The 17637-nt window shown below is 36.9% G+C and overlaps 2 protein-coding genes across 2 annotated transcripts in view; one reads left to right on the top strand and one right to left on the bottom strand.

The window, feature by feature from the left end:
- The window catches only part of LOC148159698 (synapsin-2-like), a 47422-nt gene extending 40546 nt beyond the window's left edge, over window positions 1-6876 (top strand). Inside the window, exons 3-6 of the mRNA XM_088005986.1 lie at window positions 678-769; window positions 4243-4399; window positions 4553-4642; window positions 6823-6876. Of these exons, the coding sequence (XP_087862112.1) occupies window positions 678-769; window positions 4243-4399; window positions 4553-4642; window positions 6823-6876 (393 nt within the window). The remainder of the gene's footprint in view (window positions 1-677; window positions 770-4242; window positions 4400-4552; window positions 4643-6822) is intronic.
- On the bottom strand, window positions 5438-17476 carry LOC106923765 (metalloproteinase inhibitor 4). Its single transcript, XM_014997021.2, has 5 exons — window positions 17004-17476; window positions 10986-11083; window positions 9723-9837; window positions 8664-8788; window positions 5438-8174 (listed from the first exon to the last, which is right to left on the bottom strand). The coding sequence occupies exons 1-5, from the start codon at window positions 17140-17142 to the stop codon at window positions 7977-7979; spliced, it is 675 nt and encodes a 224-aa protein (XP_014852507.1). The 5' UTR covers window positions 17143-17476; the 3' UTR covers window positions 5438-7976.
- Between the last annotated feature and the right edge of the window lie 161 nt (window positions 17477-17637).

Here is a 17637-nt window from a genome sequence, read left to right as displayed (position 1 = left end):
AAAATCTTTGTCGTCTACTTACACTTTTGCTCAAGGTATCTGTTTCAAGTCTCCCCTGTAAAACATTTTGGTTTCATATTGGTTTCGCCAACTAACCAGCAAACCATTTTGCAACACATTTTGGTTGCTTAAATGTCAAATGTCTATTGTCAGGGGTTTCACATTAAACTGTTTCACACCTAATAGAGCTCAATGTGAAACCTCAAGCCTCACCACAGAAATGAAATATGCACCAGACGAGATAGAAGTCGCTGGCTATGAGTCACAGAGAAATCTTTGCCGTGTCTTGAACCACACCAAAGAGTAGCAACTTGCATTATTTACAAGAGCAGCAGCATGGCTTATGTCTGCAGTGAAGTAAAGTCAAGAGTATGGAAACAAGTAAGCGGAGCACAAACAGTGGTTGGCTGTTTTGCTCACCCCCATGCATTGGACTGCACAAGAAGTTAGTGAAAATGAATTAGTCTGGGGTAGATTTAATATAATCAGAGTTTATAACAAAAAACTTAAACCTGAAAGCAAATTGAAGTAATTGTCATATTCCTGTGTTTTCAAAGTATCTTTAAGTCACAAAAATAAATATGAAATGACTTTTTCATGGAAAGCAGCATCGTTTTTATCACCATGTTGTAAAATTTAAACTGTCCTGTGCCCTTTCTCTTTCTCTGTCCATGCAGGCTGAGTTCTCGGAGGTCAATCTTGTTGCTCATTCAAATGGAACCTGCAATGTGGACATGCAGGTCACCAGGGGCGGCACCAAGGTCGTCAGGTCCGCTACACACGTCTCATCTACACGCTTATGCACATGATGGCTAACCAAGCAGTTGGTTAATTGCTAATAAAATCTCCAACTCGGACCACATCAAAATATTTTAAAACCAAACTGCCCTGATCAAGCCTTTGCACACAATTCCTAAAATAAAAAAAATAAATAAATAAATAAACAAGATTTAAAAGCTATGACATCTGATGGAGTGACCTCGAAAAGTACTTTCCAAAAACTCGTTTAAACTTAATGACAAATGATAGTGTATTTTATTAGGTTTTTTTATGTGATAGACCTTTACAAGAAAAAATGTTTGTTGAATCCAAAAAGATTCAGTTTTGTCTGATTTTCTTCCTATAACAAAGTACACCAGAACTTATTATTAAAACAAACCAAACCTCATGCTGAGAGGTTTGGCATGAGGTTTGGCATGAGGCATCTGGATGATGATTTCTCATCATCCAGAGAAATCTTTAGTTCCCATTTTAATTTTGCATCATTTAACCCACACATTTAACCCAATGATAAACAATGTTCTGTTATGTTTCTGTGATAATAACTGGTGATCCACAGGCTTCTCTTTTCTGTGAAACAGAAACCCCCAAGAATATGCTTGAAAGTAATAAGGTGACTTGTTTACTGAAAGCCATGACAAAAGACAGTACCTACAGTCTGTCACAGTTGATGTGCCTGCGAACATATAAACTTACCGTAAAACCAGACAACAACACACACTCACACATACCACAAACCCCCACTGACTCAACACAAGCGCTTCGCCAAAGGACTGGCAGCATTTACCCAAGAATCTAACGCCCCTGCAAAGCAACAAGCAAGCAACAGGAAATGAAGACGGCAGCTTCAGTCTGGTAATCAGCAGCTCTGTCTTGACACTCTGCTTTATGAGGGGCTGGTCCGCACACGCTGCTGCAAGGAATGGCAGGAGCAAATGCAACAGATGGAGAGCCAAGCAAGCTTTTATTTATAAAACAAAATTAATCCAGTTTACATGTTTAGTTCTCAAAGTCGTGCTGATGGTGCTTTTATGTGTTTAGGATGTCTTTGTCCTCCCAGACCTCTAAAGTTTCTCTGCTTCTTCATCCTCCCCCAGACACGGGTTTGCAGTGGAGACAGTCATTAAGGTTACAACACAAGCATTAGCCCTTCATTCCTAACTTCAGTGCTGGGTTTTTAGACCTTGGCGTTCCTAACCATCTGCATTTGTCTCAGTAATTGCACTGTGTCCATCGATTTCAAGTCTCAGCAGTGATTTGCTAACTACTCAGAGACTGCAAGTTGCTTAGTAACCTCCATCACATCCCAGAACATGTCACTATACAATCCACCACTTTCTTCTGTCTGCTCTTATCATTTTCTCTTGCTATCCTTCCTTTCTCTCTTTATTAAAAACAAAATTGATCAATAAATACATTGTTTCTATTGTTTAAAAGCAGAAGTTGGAACTTGAATGGTTTTGTGTATAGGAAAAAAAGGGGGGACAGTCATTGTAGGAGGCATTCACAGTTTGAGTACTTTGACTGCAGTTGGGCTCATGCTGGTTTTGTCCCAGCAGTACACTTGAAGCATTTGCTAATCTCTCGGTACATGCATGCATGGTTACCTTCCATCTGCTCAGCCAGGTCAAATTACACCAACTCACTGGCACTGAACGGACAATCACATTGGACGGAACAAGATCCTGCAAGAGCCTTTCGTTTCTAGACTTTTTTTTTTTCTGGTCCAGGGAGTAAAGTTAGGATATGCTTAGTATTTCTACTGCTGTCAACAAACCTAAAAGCCTTAAAATGAAGACTAGTACATACATCTAATAATACACAAGTGTCTTGAGGGTAAACAATTTTTTTTGACTGAGGCATAATCTCTACAAGCTACCATTCACTCTTTTCAGTTCCTGTTGTAACACTGCTTGCTGCTACAGGAAATTAAAAAAGTGTTGTGACATGTTTGAAAGGTTCAACCATTTAGATAAATAAATATGTTCAGTAGTCTTCAGGATTCCTGTTTCAGAGTATGCCAGTTCATTTTCTGGCAAGTCTACAAAAAGCCAAGACTGCAATACTTTAACTACAATATGCAGAGGTGTGTTTTGCTAGTAACAAAAATATGCAATATATATGCAACATAGGAGACAAATGTGCCTTCTGTCTTCATGGGGAAGTTACAGTATGCTAGGTTGCATGTTCTGAACTATAGTAAAACTGATAAAATTACTAAAGGACATTTTGACTGACTAAATTTGTTGGTACCCTTTCCAACATGCCATCACAAAAAAATTGTTTCATTACAAACAGTTGGAAAAAAGTACAAAGAATCCTCGAGATAGACACTTCTACAGCAAAACATTTTTTCTTTTCTTTTTTTGAAGTTTTATGGATGGCTATAAAGAAGCAGACCTCTTGCAGAAGCAATAAACATTTTTCACTGCTGCAAGAAAAAGTCTGAAACTTTCAAGAAGAACACCCCTGTTGTTCACGGCAATAAAACAGAGTAATTTTCCATTGGGAAACCAAGAAAAGCTGAAGCCAAAGTGGCAGTACGACCTGTTCCTCTTCATCAGCTCAGTTGACTTCTAGGAACTGAATTCTTTCTTCACAAGCACCCAGTTGTGTTGACACTTCTGCAGTGTTGTTCCTTTCTAGCGTTTTAGTATAACACCACTCTCCATTTTCTTTAATGTCAGAGTCATTACTCACCTCTGTCTGCTTCTCTGCTTTAGCCCACATTCACTCACTTTCTCACTCACACCGAGACACAAGGAAGAACAACAGGAGTCATTACCCATCTTTGTCAGCCTTTCCCTAAGCTGAACTGCAGTGAATATTGTGACTGACCTTAACCTGCTGGTAACATCTTGCTTTCCTGACTCTACTGCTGCATTTTATTTTATTTTTTTACACTTAATTTGTGCGGGGAGGCTTGCTCACTTTGAATTGTGCAAGGAAGAAATACAATTAAACATAAATGCATGAAATTAAACAACCTTTAGAGTCTGCCATTTACCACTTACCATGCTAAGGATTATGTATCCCTTGCTCCCTCAGCAGATTTCTCTGCAGTTCTTCTAACTGCTAACGCTGCAGTCGGCCACCTCAATGACACATGTCACCAACAGCCTCGTTTCACCTTCTGGTGACGAGGTTACCCAACAGGACGAAATGTGTGGGAGGGCTACACAGCTTCCTGCTGTCCTGCCTCAACCCCATGCTAGAGGCCTAATACCAAAATAACCTTCAGACTGAACTGCAAGGCCATAATTATAGATGTCAAAACAAACATGGAGACTTGCGATTGTTAGCAGAAGTCTCACATATCAGGCGGGAAGACAGAAAAAACACATGCAAAACAAAAGTAACACAAAATTATATAGAGAGTATGTATGTCTATATAAGCATAGACGTATATATCAGCATTATAGGTTTATTACTGTTTTAACTGTCTTTTTTTTCCTGCTCCAGGTCATTCAGGCCTGACTTTGTTTTGGTGCGCCAACACGCCTTCAGCATGGCTCAAAATGAGGACTTCAGAAACCTGATCATTGGTCTTCAGTATGCAGGCGTCCCTTCAGTCAACACTCTGGACTCCATTTACAACCTGTGTGACAAACCCTGGGCTGTAAGTGAACTTTGCAGAACACATGCAATATTTTTTTAGAAGAGTTTTCAGAGATGTGAAGGTAACATTTATTTTTAGTTTTATATGCACAATGTCCACAGTGTTTAATTGGAAGCACTTTTCTGCTTCATTGTTTTTCTCTCTCTTTTCCAGTTTTCCCAGCTGATCAACAACCAGAAGCGGTTGGGTTCAGATAAGTTTCCTCTCATTAATCAGACGTTCTACCCCAACTACAGAGACATGGTAAAGGCTTTTTCTGGTTTATTCCATATTGTGTGTTATTAGTCTCCACTAAAACATTTGCAACCACCAATGTGGTTCAAATGACCTCAAAATGGACAATTTCAGAGAAAGTGATTTTGTGTGCATGTCATGGTAAATTAGAGATCTTTAACTATTGCAGCAAAATGATAATAATATGAACAACAAACAATTTCAATACATTTTAAAAAGAGGAGAAAATGTAAATAAACATATGCCGCTATCCGGTTAGATCTAAAGCAATATAGTTTATGTGGTCATTCTTTGACATGTTTTATGTTGATTTGAAAATGTAAAGCTGTTCAGAACATGGGTTATGTCACTTTCTGCTGATATTGAGATATTTAAGGTCTTTAAAGAAAATGCAAATTTCTCAGAAATATTTCTAAAGTAGCACAAAATCAGCGATTTTAACTAAAAAAAATCACAAACATATAAGAAATCTGGAACGGACTGATTTATGTTTAATTAAAAATGTGACGTAATACCTGTTCTTCACTATTTCACCTGGTTTATGGAATAGTTTTTTTTTTAAAAAAGTACAAATAGTTTTAAACAATCTTCACAGCATTTTACTACCACCACTAGGCTTAACATTAACTTCAATGTTTTTATGTCTTAAAAGACTCATCTTAACTTCATCAATCTTTCTTCAATAACATTTGTTGTTAAATGATCCAACCATCCTGAATTCAACTGTATTATTTAAAATCATCTGGCCTGTTGTGTTAGATTTTTCTTTCTAAAGGGAATCAACAAAGAGGCAGTGATACATCGTTCCACTGAGACATTTTATATACATTGTTTTTTTTGGTACATGAAGATAGAAAACTTTATGTAGACAGAAACAGAGACTTAAATACAAACCCAACAATTATTTAAGTAAAAAACAAACTGAAATCTGTTTTAACACTTCATTAAACCATACAATAATATAATGCATTATTAATTTGTGCTTTGTGACACTAAAATAACTGCATGAGTTTGTAAAGGAGATTATATTTGGACGACTGTCTCAAATCTGAAATGTTGATTTTCCATTCGGTTTAAACTTTTCAGTGCTGACGTGAGATAAATGTCAACATGATCCACCAAGTTGAACAGGACAGTAAAAAATGTTGTCAAACTTGAATGTTTTTGATTTACAAACAAAAGTAGTTATTAAATTGTTTCACGTCTTAAGAGAACGAGCTATCCAACCCAATTTTTTCTGAAAAAAATAACCACTCCCGTGTTAAATCACGTTTAACTGTCAAAGTTTAATTTTACAAGTCATACCCAGGCCTGATCATAACCAGATGTGTAAAAATCAAGAGATCTCCTAAATGTTACCTGGCTGGCTACGAGAAAAAGGCTAATAATCTCCAAAGGCAACACATCGTACCCCAGGCAAAAGAAATCCAATAAAAAGTAACAAACTTTACAGTCTTGCAGTAGCTTGGGAAGGATTAGAAAACCATTTCTTCACTTCTGGGAGCCATTAACCACAAATACTTAGAATAGAGTTAAATCTTCCCGGGACTGGTGGGTTTGCTAAAATTAAGTCCAACTAGAGCACAATGGGAACTGATCCAGGAGGTAACAGAAGAACATCTCCCCCAGTTAAGATCACTAATCTTGGTTGAACAACAATGAAGGGGCAACAAAAGGCATCCAAAAAATAGAACTGATTAAAAAGGGAATCACAAAGGGCCACCTCACGTTGCTAAAAATCACCTTGATACCTCCAAGACCTTCAAGAAAATATTTTGTAGGGCAGATGTACAATTTTTTTCTAACTTCTGTCTCTAATAAATGAACTTATCATTTAAAAATTGCTTTATATATCCACTTGGGTCTTCTTAGTCTGATGTTAAAAATTGTTTGATGATCTGAAACAGGTGTGACAAAAGTGCAGATTTCATCAGTAAGGGTGAGCTTATTTGTTCACAGCACCGTGAATGTGCTACAAAGCCGAATCATAACGCATTATAATCTGTATGATTTATATGAAGCAATCCTGGATCAAAACAGGGGTCAAGTCAGACCCTTGTTAAGTCTTTATATTGAGCAACATTTAAATGATTCAGCAGATTTCTAAAACAAACAGGTGAACAACCCACCTTCAGTTTCAAGGAGTTATAAAAAACAAACCTTATCCTGTTATCTCATTTCCTCTGAAGAGGAAAGGCTTAGCTTCTACAGGTGGCAGTGCTGTTGCCGAAGCGCCGGATTAGGTTTTTGGCACAAAAAAAAAAAAAGGAAGAAAAAGCTCCACAAAGGAAGCAGGATGAGAAGCTCTGTCTACTCTAAAAGAAAACATGTGGTTAGTTATGAAAATGTTAATTCAACATAATTACTATATTTACAGTTTCAAAATTTTGAGATAAAACGTCATATAATTTCTGCATCACAACAACAAATAACACAAGTAACTGGTTAACTTGGGATGCTTTTCTTTGCCTGAACTGCAGAATGCAAAGGTTTTAGGCACGTTAGGTTCTTATTTATGATGTATAATTCCACATTTTCAGCATTAAGTCGATTATACAGAACCACCTCAAACTAAGTAAAAGAAAATGCAAACAAAGAATTATAAAAAAATGGCTTTACCCCAAAGATTATTAGGAAAACTCCTGCAATTTAAGTTTTTTCTTTCTTCACATCACTTTTAATTATACCAATAAATTAAAACTATTCTGCAATTGCCTATTATGCATCCTTGTTGAAGCTTCAATGCCTAAAACCTTCACAAAGCACAGTATATTCAGTGTACTTTCATTTGTGTCAGCATTTCAGATAGAAATTCAACATCAGGATGCAGTCAAGATGCACATAATTAGACTCTGCAAGGTTGATACAAGAAAGGATTCTATTATTTTAGTGTTCTTAAACATTTCTTTAATATTTCTGTAAATTCAGAACTTAAATTGCTATTTAGCCTATTGTACATTACACAAATAATCATAGGGCTTAAAAGGAGTGCATTTACAATGAGGCAAACACCTTCACTCAAAAGTGAAATATTAGCTGTGGATATTCTGCTGCTGTTCTCACTCTGTAACATGTGAAGTGGAATGTGTGAAAGTGAGTCAGAGAAACGCTCAAAGACCCTGCACTTTAAATATTTATTTTCCTGTTGCTGGATCAACTGCCTGAACTTTGCAACCAGTAGCTTAATGGCAGCTTTTTCTCCAGCAGGTTTGAAAAATCAGCAAATTTTCCACTTTTTTTTTTTTTTTTTCCTAGTTGCTTCTTTGCAAGCCAAATGCGTGCTAAATATGCCAAAAGCAGGGTTGGATTTTCCTTAAGGGATTTCTGAAGTCGGCATTACAGATCAGGGGTCGGTCATGTCCAAGAAGTCCTTCTCGGGCGGAGGCCCACCCCGGTACCAACCACAGCTTGTGTCCGATCGTCGGATGCAGGCATACTGCCGAGCCTGCTCCCCGTTCAGACTGTTATCCAGCAGCCAGTCCGTCCACAGACACTCGTTCTCTCCTGTAGACGCACAAGGCACCGTGTAGCACGTGTTGATCTGACGAGAGAGGAAAATTATTAAGATGTTATGCATAGAACTCGTGCTGATCAATTTTGTCTCCCTTGAGTTTTGTAACTGGGAGAATATTTAAGACAAATTTGCGAAAGCATGTGTTTTGTACTCTTGTTTTGCAAAGGTCTTGTAGGCAGCACGACATGATCTCACATGACTTGTGGAACATTTTAAACAGGATATCGTATGTGCTGTTTGTTCACCAAATTTCTCTAGTTAACTTCTGAAACCTTCAAAGAACAGTTGCATCTACACTGAGATTAAATTACACACAGTTGGACTCCATTTAAATGGCTTAGGTTGCTCTGGATTTTAGTCAGAGATATAAAATTACAGAGGTTATCTGTTTGCAAAATATTCTGAAAACGACATATCACAATTATACTCTACGTTCTATTACATAAAATGCATATAAAATAAACTGAAGTTTGTGTTTCTAACAAAACTTTAAAAGTATAGGTGGAGTGAACTCACTCTGCATTCACAGCCCATCTGGTATCTGTAGTTAAGGTTCTTTTTTTGTGACAGTGATAAGTTGTCCCACGTCTCCACTAGGTCACACTGGCCAATAGAAATCCGTCCATCGCTCCACATGCTTCCTGTTTAGATGCATCATGCAATCAGCAATTAGTTCGACAGTCTGCTGAAACTCATAAAAGTGCTACAGCAGTAAACAAGAACTTTAATTACAGCCTTTATGTCAAAGCTTTTAGACATTATTTTGAGTAATTAGGCTGCCGTGATTTTGTTAGGAATGCAATCAGAAAAGTTTTGTTACTTTTATTTATTTATTTATTTTTTTTAGCATAGTTCTTTTCTAAAAAAAAAACAGGCATTAGAAATAGTGATGCACCAGTCAGTCTTCAAGTGATCTGAACGGTGGCCAATTTTCTCTTGACTGTGTCTGATTGGTGAAATACTGGATAAAACCATGAACATGATGTGATACAGGGGAACATTTTCCTGAGTTACTTTTCAAAATGCAGGTAAGACAAGAGAAGATCTGGGGAGAGAGAGGTGTTTTGATCTTCTTAAGCTATGAAAGGGTTAGTAGAGAATAGCTACTCACCTAAAAAGTATCTATATTTGAAGTCAGAATAGTAAAAATCACATTTTGGAGGCACAAAGTATTTATGGCAACAATTATTTTGAAACTTTTTCTAAAAGGTTCTCCTGAGAAGCCACTACTTGTAGAGAGTCTTTTAAGTACTAAATTAAAAAAACAAGGTTTTCACAAATCAATATCCATGTGAAAGAAAGAAAGAAAGAAAGAAAGAAAGAAAGAAAGAAAGAAAGAAAGAAAGAAAGAAAGAAAGAAAGAAAGAAAGAAAGAAAGAAAGAAAGAAAGAAAGAAAGAAAGAAAGAAAGAAAGAAAGAAAGAAAATTGCAATGGCCATTCAGAAATAAAAGAAAATCGATAATGGCAGGATGGATAATGTTGTGCTACTTCCTGTTTCCTCTGGAAATTAATAACATCTGTGTCAGATTGTTTCACTGAAAGTGTTACAACACAGCACAGGTTGCAGACTGTACCTGAGAGCAGATAGCCTGCTTTGTTGTTGGAGTCCAGTTTGACTCCACAGAGTGAAGAGAAGACAGGCGTGTACACATACTGGATGTCCTTGGCTCTGTCAAAACCTTTGAACATCTGGACACACAGAGGAGAAGAGAACGTTTTCTGACAGATTTGTTATTTATCACGTGAGGTGCTGCAAGATGAAAGGATTAAACATAGTAAAACACTGAAGTAAATAATTTTTCTATTTAATCAGCATCAATGTCAGCATGTAGAATCAATACATTTCGTTTTCTGACTGAGCCATAAAAATAATTTGTAATAACCAAGCTGCATTATGAAACCTATGCCAAAATGTTTTTTTATTTGCCGTTTCATATTAAACAATTTGCACTTTTTTAGTCTTTGGACATTTTTGATGCATTACAAAATATGTTTATTTACATTTTTATGTGATTTTTTTGTTTTTAATTTTCTTTTTATATACTGTCAAATACTGTAAGCTGAGGTCTTTAAGCATTTTTGTCCTGCTAACTCATTGAAAATTCCTACTTTGAATACGCTACTACGGAAACTTCATTAGATATTTTTTTTCACATTCACTGGTGTTGAAATCCCTTCAAAATGTCAAATTGTGTTGTTTTCTACTTGGTGAGTTTCTTATCAGCTACTCCAAGTCTAGTAATTTTGGGATAAACCAATTTTTTAACAATTTAATGACTGCAAGTAATTTTAACATTTACTGAAAAAAATAAATGAATACTGTGTGTGGGTTTTTGAAAATAAATGGAGCTAAAACTTTTATCCAAAGGGTTATAAATTCAGACAATCTATGAAGTTTTGTTACATGATGATGACTAAAGATGATAGAGCCTTTAATTACAAAAATGTGGAAAACTGGAGACGAAGGGTTGAGACAAAGAATGAAAAGCGTTAAATCCAGTTGCTTTTGAATTTTGAGGATAAAGTTCAGAGATTCTCATCACTGGAGGCTGGAAAATGTCTGCCCTTGAGATAAAGTGTGAAATATTTATGCAATCACAAGGACTTTCCAACCCAGCTGAAAGGAGGACACAAGAAGGTGGGACGTTAAATAAAGTGATGCTCCACTATCGGACATTTATGAAGTCTAAGCTACTTTTGTTTGTGGCATCACTCGTATTTCATCACTTTCACAGACAAACAATACATAAATCCTGCTGACATGTACATGCAAAACAGCCGTATTCACAGAAAGTGATGCCACCGTCAGCAGCTGATGCTGCCGTCTAAGAACTCACCTTGATCATTTTGATTTCGTACTGGATCATCTTCATGTAAGGTGAGGAGCTGTTGCTAGGCGACACAATCTTCTCTCCAGAGATCTTTGCCCTTATCACTGTCAGGAAAAGAGAGAGAGAACAAAACGCAAACAGGAAGAAGGGTTCAGATTAATTGAACTAGACAATGAATGTGAACATCAGGATGGTGTGCTCCACAAGATACTATCATGGATAATTCCTTTATTTATTAGTATGGGTTGATTGGTGGGTACATAGGCAGATCTGTGCCCCTCTCCTACCTCTTTTGCTCCCATTTTGTTTGTCACTCCTCTTCCTCCCCACACTGACAGTGTCGCAGCCTCGCAGTAGTGATACAGGATGTGTCACTCTTCTCCTCTGGGAGGAAATTCAAAACCCTCATGGAATAACAAGTAGCTCTCTGCTCGCTGTGTCCTCGCTAACTCCACACACACTAATACAGTATGTACACATTATGCATATTAGATTTAATACTCAATCTGCAAAGTGCAGATTGAAACCTTAATATCTGTGCCTTCGTTGCTGCAAATTGTTTTCTCATCCGACAAACTCTTTGAGTTCGCATCATATTCTGATTCAAACTAACAGCACCTGAGTCTGGAATGAACTCCTCCCAGCACCAGGAGTGATCCAGTCACAGATTAATGACAACAACGAGACTCAGCAGTGCAGTAGCTTTATTTTGTTTTTGGGTAAGGAGATATTTCAAATCTATACCGGAGATGTTAATGTTAGCATGCTGCAGCTCTAACGCAAACCATTTATTAGCACAATAGAAGAACATGCTTCCCGACTTGTTCTGTTTAAAATAAATGTATAAAGTTAGACTTTCTGCAAGTTTGTGATCTTTTCCTGGACCTATATTTGCTTGTATAGATTTTCGGCCGATGCTTTATTTAAAATGTTATGATACAGTGTTCATGGGCTTTCGTTTGTTTACCTAATTTTCAAATATGAAGAACCAGCTACAAAGTAAAGTTAGACAAGGACAGAATATTTTAAAATAAAAACTTTTGGTGCTAAAAAGCTGAACATTTATTCTGAGCAACAACGCTACATTTTCTGTTGTTAAATATCTTTACATGAGTTTGCAATTCCCAGAAAAAAGGTGCAAATCTCACATTGTAAAATAAAAGCCTGTAGTCCTGTATGACAGTCTGGAGAGAAGAGCCAGAAGTGGGTCAAGTTAAACCATTAAAGCATTAGAGAGCAGGAGAGGCAGAGTGAACCTCACACACACGGCTTAGCAAACCACCCACTTGGTTTTCCTTTTGGGTCATCACATAACTACGCCACGGTTTTTTGTGCTGGAAAGAGGAGGAGGAGCTCAGGCTGTTCTGTGAAATTAGCTCAGGCCAAGCTCAGTCTTTTTGTTTGTTTGCCGAACACCCCGGCGGACAGAAAGGCGGACAAACGCCTTAGGGTTTAATCTGAGCGTATAGCATTGCCCAGTCAGATACAGCTGCTTCAGACATGTTGCCTTTGCAGAAAATGTCACAGATTTAATGTTTTCTTGAACTTTGATGTACTTCTTTCATTTATTTAGAGCTCAATCTTAAAATCATCAACTACACAGAATTGGTAAGACATTTAGACAATACATTCTTAGCAGGTTTTTTTTTTTAACACAAATGTAACAAAAAACAAACGACTGAAATTAAGAACAACAATCACATTTTTGAACCATTGATGCTGCTTTTCAGTTTTTTGTCAAGCTTAATTTTATTTTGTCTAAATTTGAATTTTGACATAGAGGTCAAACTTATGCCAAACATCCATATATTTTAATGTATCATTATAATTTTACTTTAATGTTCAATAAAAATTAATTATTAAAAATGTAAAAGATGATTCCTGAAGACTGTAAGATTATATAGCATTATTATTATTATTATTATTATTATTATTATTATTATTATTATTATTATTATTATTATTATTATTATTATTATTATTATTATTAAAAACATTTATATAATAATAAAAAACAGATACTGCTCATATACTGGTGGGTGCTGTTTTAAATATAAAAATGCAACTAGGTAACAGCAGTTTTTACTTTTTTCTTTCCACTTTAAATATACTGCTTTGTGAATAAAGTGCATGTGGAAAGTGCAATATTTTACCATAAGTGATGGCATCATTTCTCCTGTTTGAGCTGAGAATAATCAGAATCAATTGCTTATTGCATGCTGGTCCCAATATGTAATCTTAACAGTCAAGGTGGCAGCAGGTATCACTGCCTGTGTTGTTGTAATTAATCATTCAGCTAAAAGCTTTGCAGAATGTAATAGGTTACACATATGATAAAACATGCTTGGTGAAACTTCATATTTAAATACAAAGTGCAGGAGCGCTGAACCATATATTAAAGCAACAAGAGAGAAATGTATTAACATCTATGTCTTACTCTCACAATTCAGAAGTTTACATTTACTGCCTTCTATTTAGTTTTGTGATTTGGGTAAAGCGTTTTGGGGTATTTGTTTACATCCAAGCTCTGAGCTTTTTCTTCAATACTGATGTTGTTTCTTCATGAAGCTGTCTATTTTACTCGTTCCTCCTGCTGTAAAACATCCATGCAGCATTTCTGAATTCCAAATCTGTCATTTCCATAAGAATTGATTCTTCTCAGTGAGATTTTCCAAGCGTTTGTCATTCAATAAAAGCGTCATCCACCTGCCTGATCTTAGATACTCACTCAAGCTGCTGCAGCTGTTTTGTGCACTTAGAAAAACAGCCACACCTGCAACGTCTGAGTGCCTGTTCGTCTGCTGCACACCTACATCACTAAAAAGAAATATTGCAAACTTGTACCATGAGAACTGATGTAGTAAGTAACTTCCCCCTCCTAGATGAATCAGCACCCTTGTCATGCTCACAAAGCTGGACTGTCAGTGGGCTTTCACACTGATATTGTTAGTATGCAGACCATCAGACAGTGCCTATAGACATGGAAATGAGGTGGTGAGTTAGAGGGTAAGAAAGAGAGAGATGGAGTAGGCTGTGTTGGCATGGACTGGCCTCCATCCAGCGAACACACATGCACACCCACACGCACACACACACACACTGTCAAACAAACATTGACCAAGGAATCATCCAGGGTTTGTGCACACATTTGGATATTACTCAGATGTACGGCTTTATTCGCACAGCTTGTCGACTCCGACAGCACTGTCAGGTCAACTTAAGGCCACCACAGGCCTTTGCTTCAAAAACAGCCTGGAGGGTGTGACCACACACACCAGGAAGTGAAACAAATTTGCCCAAATACTCAAGGGGTATTAGGACTTTGTTATTGTTTCCTACCTGAAAAGAGTCTAACTGTTTATTCAGAGATTGAGAGTTTGGGGATTTGTATTATCAGTTGCTTCCACAATGAACACATTTTGTTGTTTACAAAGATTTAAAGACATTGTCCTTATAACTTTTAGATCCAATCTTTTTATCTCTTACAACATAGTCTGACCTGTCCTTTTTACATTTGACAACAATGAGGAAAACATCACTGAGATGAGATGATGAGTTTCTTTTTTGATATGTTGTCTGCAAATACGACACATTTTTGTGTTTAATTCGCTTTCATTCTTAAGCAATTCAGAGGTTGTTGTTAAGTGGTTTAAACAAAAGACTATTAAAGATTGCTATGTTAATGATTTAAGTGAAAAATAAATAAACAAAAAAAAAAACAGCTTATGTCCAGAGAACATCTTTGCAGATGAAAGCAGATGACAAAAGGGTGCAATTTAAATAAACTAAAGCGCAAAAACCATTTTCTTTTCTCAAACAGAGATGCTCTTAATGCCTGAAACTAAATTTCTACTTGTTTCTTTGAAGTTCAAGTTAACATTAGAACTGCAGCACAGCTAACTGCCATCGGTAGATAGAAAAGCAGAATTTTCAATCTATTACAAACTATTGATTCAAAGTACAAGGAATCTGTCATGTCCCAGTTGCAGTGTTATTAGTTGTATAGTAGCGGTGCTCATGTGTGATATACATAGAGAGAGAGCTGCAACGTCCAACTGCAAACAAATTGTTTGCCAAACTATTTGTGGCAACCCGATCTGCAATTTGAACAAATTCAACTCTGATGTGACATCATTCACAGATGCAAGCTCTAACAAAATGAGCGCAGCATAAATTGAGGAGTGCAGCAAGATTAATAAAGTTTGTCACCAACAAGCATGAAAAGTCCAAATTTAAATAACTGAAGAAACAGTTTCTCTGCTCTGATGGAATCTAGATGAATAAAAAAAGAGGGAATTCAAGGCTGAAAAATATCACATAACATCCAAGAATCAAAAGCAAAACAGCCAGTATCAGTTTGGATTTCCAACTTGAAAAAACTTAGTTTATTTTCTCCTTTACTTTGTGCTATATTGTTCCAGTTTTATCTTCAAGCTAAGCTAACTCTATACTCTTATCCAATGGCCTCTTCACCTCAAACTCAACAAAAACAGGAATTTTAACTTTGAAAAACGTTCAGTGTTTCATGTCCAACTGGAACTTCAAGCAGCATTTTTCATAGTATCATTTCAAATGTATTACCATTATTGAAGTGATTGCAAAACAACAAATCATACTTTTGATTAACAGTGATTTATCTGCCTTAAAATCACATTTCATGTTTGGATTCGTATATCGAACAAAACTGAGAAAAATTTGTAATTAGGTAAGTGATGTTTAAAAGATGCCAAAGAATGTAGGACATTTTTTATAATTTTGTGATACTTTGTGATTTATTTTAATTATAATGGATTACACTTACTGAATATTTTGCTGTAGGGAAAATGAATTTAAAATAAATAGGCTGTATTATAGTTACCGTCAGATTGCTGTGATAGCTTTTGCCAGACTATTTGTTAGAGGGATTTTAGCTAGCTTAACAGTTTTATTTGAAAGGTCAAAGTAAGTTTTTGATGAATGATACATAGTTTAAAATGATTTTAACTATTAGTATCATTTATTATTTTACACTTATTTTATAAAGCTGTCTAATTGTCTTGAAGTTGTTTTGGGTTTTGGATCGTTGATGATGAAACTTGTCCATAGGGCTGCAGATCGGATCAGTTCTGCTTCTTTAGATTCTTTGTCAGTAGCAAGCCTGCCTGAAAACACCGTCACTTTCAATTTAGAATAATTGTTCTTGGTGGACCTTCATCTCAGTTATGAAGGGCAAAACTGATGTGCAACATCCTGGCCCGAAACAAATCCTCCCAAATGCTTCCATCACATCTCAATAACACAGGTTTAATCACGCTCAGCTTCCATTTCAATATAATTCATTCAGAAAAAAAACGTTCACCCTCTAAACCTGATGGAGATTGCAGAGAAATTAGAAATCAAGACTGAAAGAGATATTTCTTTCTTCTTTATCTGCTTGTTTTTTTCTCCCTGTTGGAGTTTAACCTTTGACAGAAGCACATACTCAAGCCTTCCACACTCTGGAGCCAAGTACTCAAATTCAAAGCAGAGTGTTAGTTTTGGCTTAAGCTTAGAGAAGGGGGAACAAAAAAGTGGGGGTGAGACTGGGCAGAGAGGCAGATGAATAGAAAGTTGGCTTGTTTATTTTAACGATTGAGGTTAAGGGTTGTTTTTATGGGATTCAGAGAAATAAAATGGAAAAATGCCACTTTTGACGCCACGTAGTTCTTTTCACTTATTTTTTCAGTTATTTTCACACAGTCTTATAAGTATATCATCCTGGTAGTATTTTAATTGCAGGTAAAATCTGACAAAGATTGCCTAAATGCTTCAGCTAAGCTGATTATCTATTGCCACGTTTGTTTTTGTTTTCTCTGTGAATTTGGCCTTTTCACCAGTTACAAATCAGACAAAGCTGATCAATGAGCAAAACAAACAAAAATCCTTCTTTTAAAAAGAATTGCTGTTTTATTTTGTTTAATTTAATCTTGAATGTTGTATATTCGCTACATCATTGCAAGCAAAGGCAAGGTTTAACCATCTTTAGTTTACTATGAATTAACTCACCAATCTCAGCGCTGCAGAAGAGCTGCTGTGGATGTGACGGGTGGCAGCTACATCCCTCCACAACGTCCTCCATGCCCGCACCAAGCAAAAGGAGCACCACCAGCCCCAGACATGCACTTCTCTCCTGGGACAAGGCCATGGTGGCTCTGGCTACCTCTTACTGTTCCACCACTTGATGAATGCTCTGCAGCCTCTTCTTGCCCCGTCGAGTTCCCTGGGAAGCAGGTCAGGCTGACAGTCGGCAGAGGGGGTGCGCGGCAGAGAAGACAGTGGGGTCGAAGAGATAAGAGGAGCTCTGGAGAGCTGGGACGCAGCTGTGGATAGAAATGTTTTCATAAGTTTAAAGTGCACCTCTGAATTCAAGCCTCAGCAAATAACTTGAGTTGAAAGCTACTGCTGCTCTCTTTTCTCTTCCTTCGCGCTCCCCCTCTCTGTAGACAACACACAGAGAGGCTCACAATAGCCCAATCCCCTCACACTCTGGCCTTGAATGCTGAGAGGGTCGCACACAGGGAGCCTCTTATGCGCTCAACAATTTAGGGACAGCCTCCTGAAATGCAGGAAAAAAAAGCTGGCATCCTGTAACTTCTTCTTTTGCTCTCTTTTTGAAGCTCGTCATCTCCTCTGGACACTT

The sequence above is a fragment of the Poecilia mexicana genome, unplaced genomic scaffold (assembly GCF_051168715.1).
Source record: "Poecilia mexicana isolate PSO_F unplaced genomic scaffold, ASM5116871v1 scaffold_5, whole genome shotgun sequence".
NCBI classification, from domain to species: domain Eukaryota; kingdom Metazoa; phylum Chordata; class Actinopteri; order Cyprinodontiformes; family Poeciliidae; genus Poecilia; species Poecilia mexicana.
The sequence above is the reverse complement of the archived record's forward strand: the minus strand, read 5'-3'. Positions and strand labels throughout refer to the sequence as shown.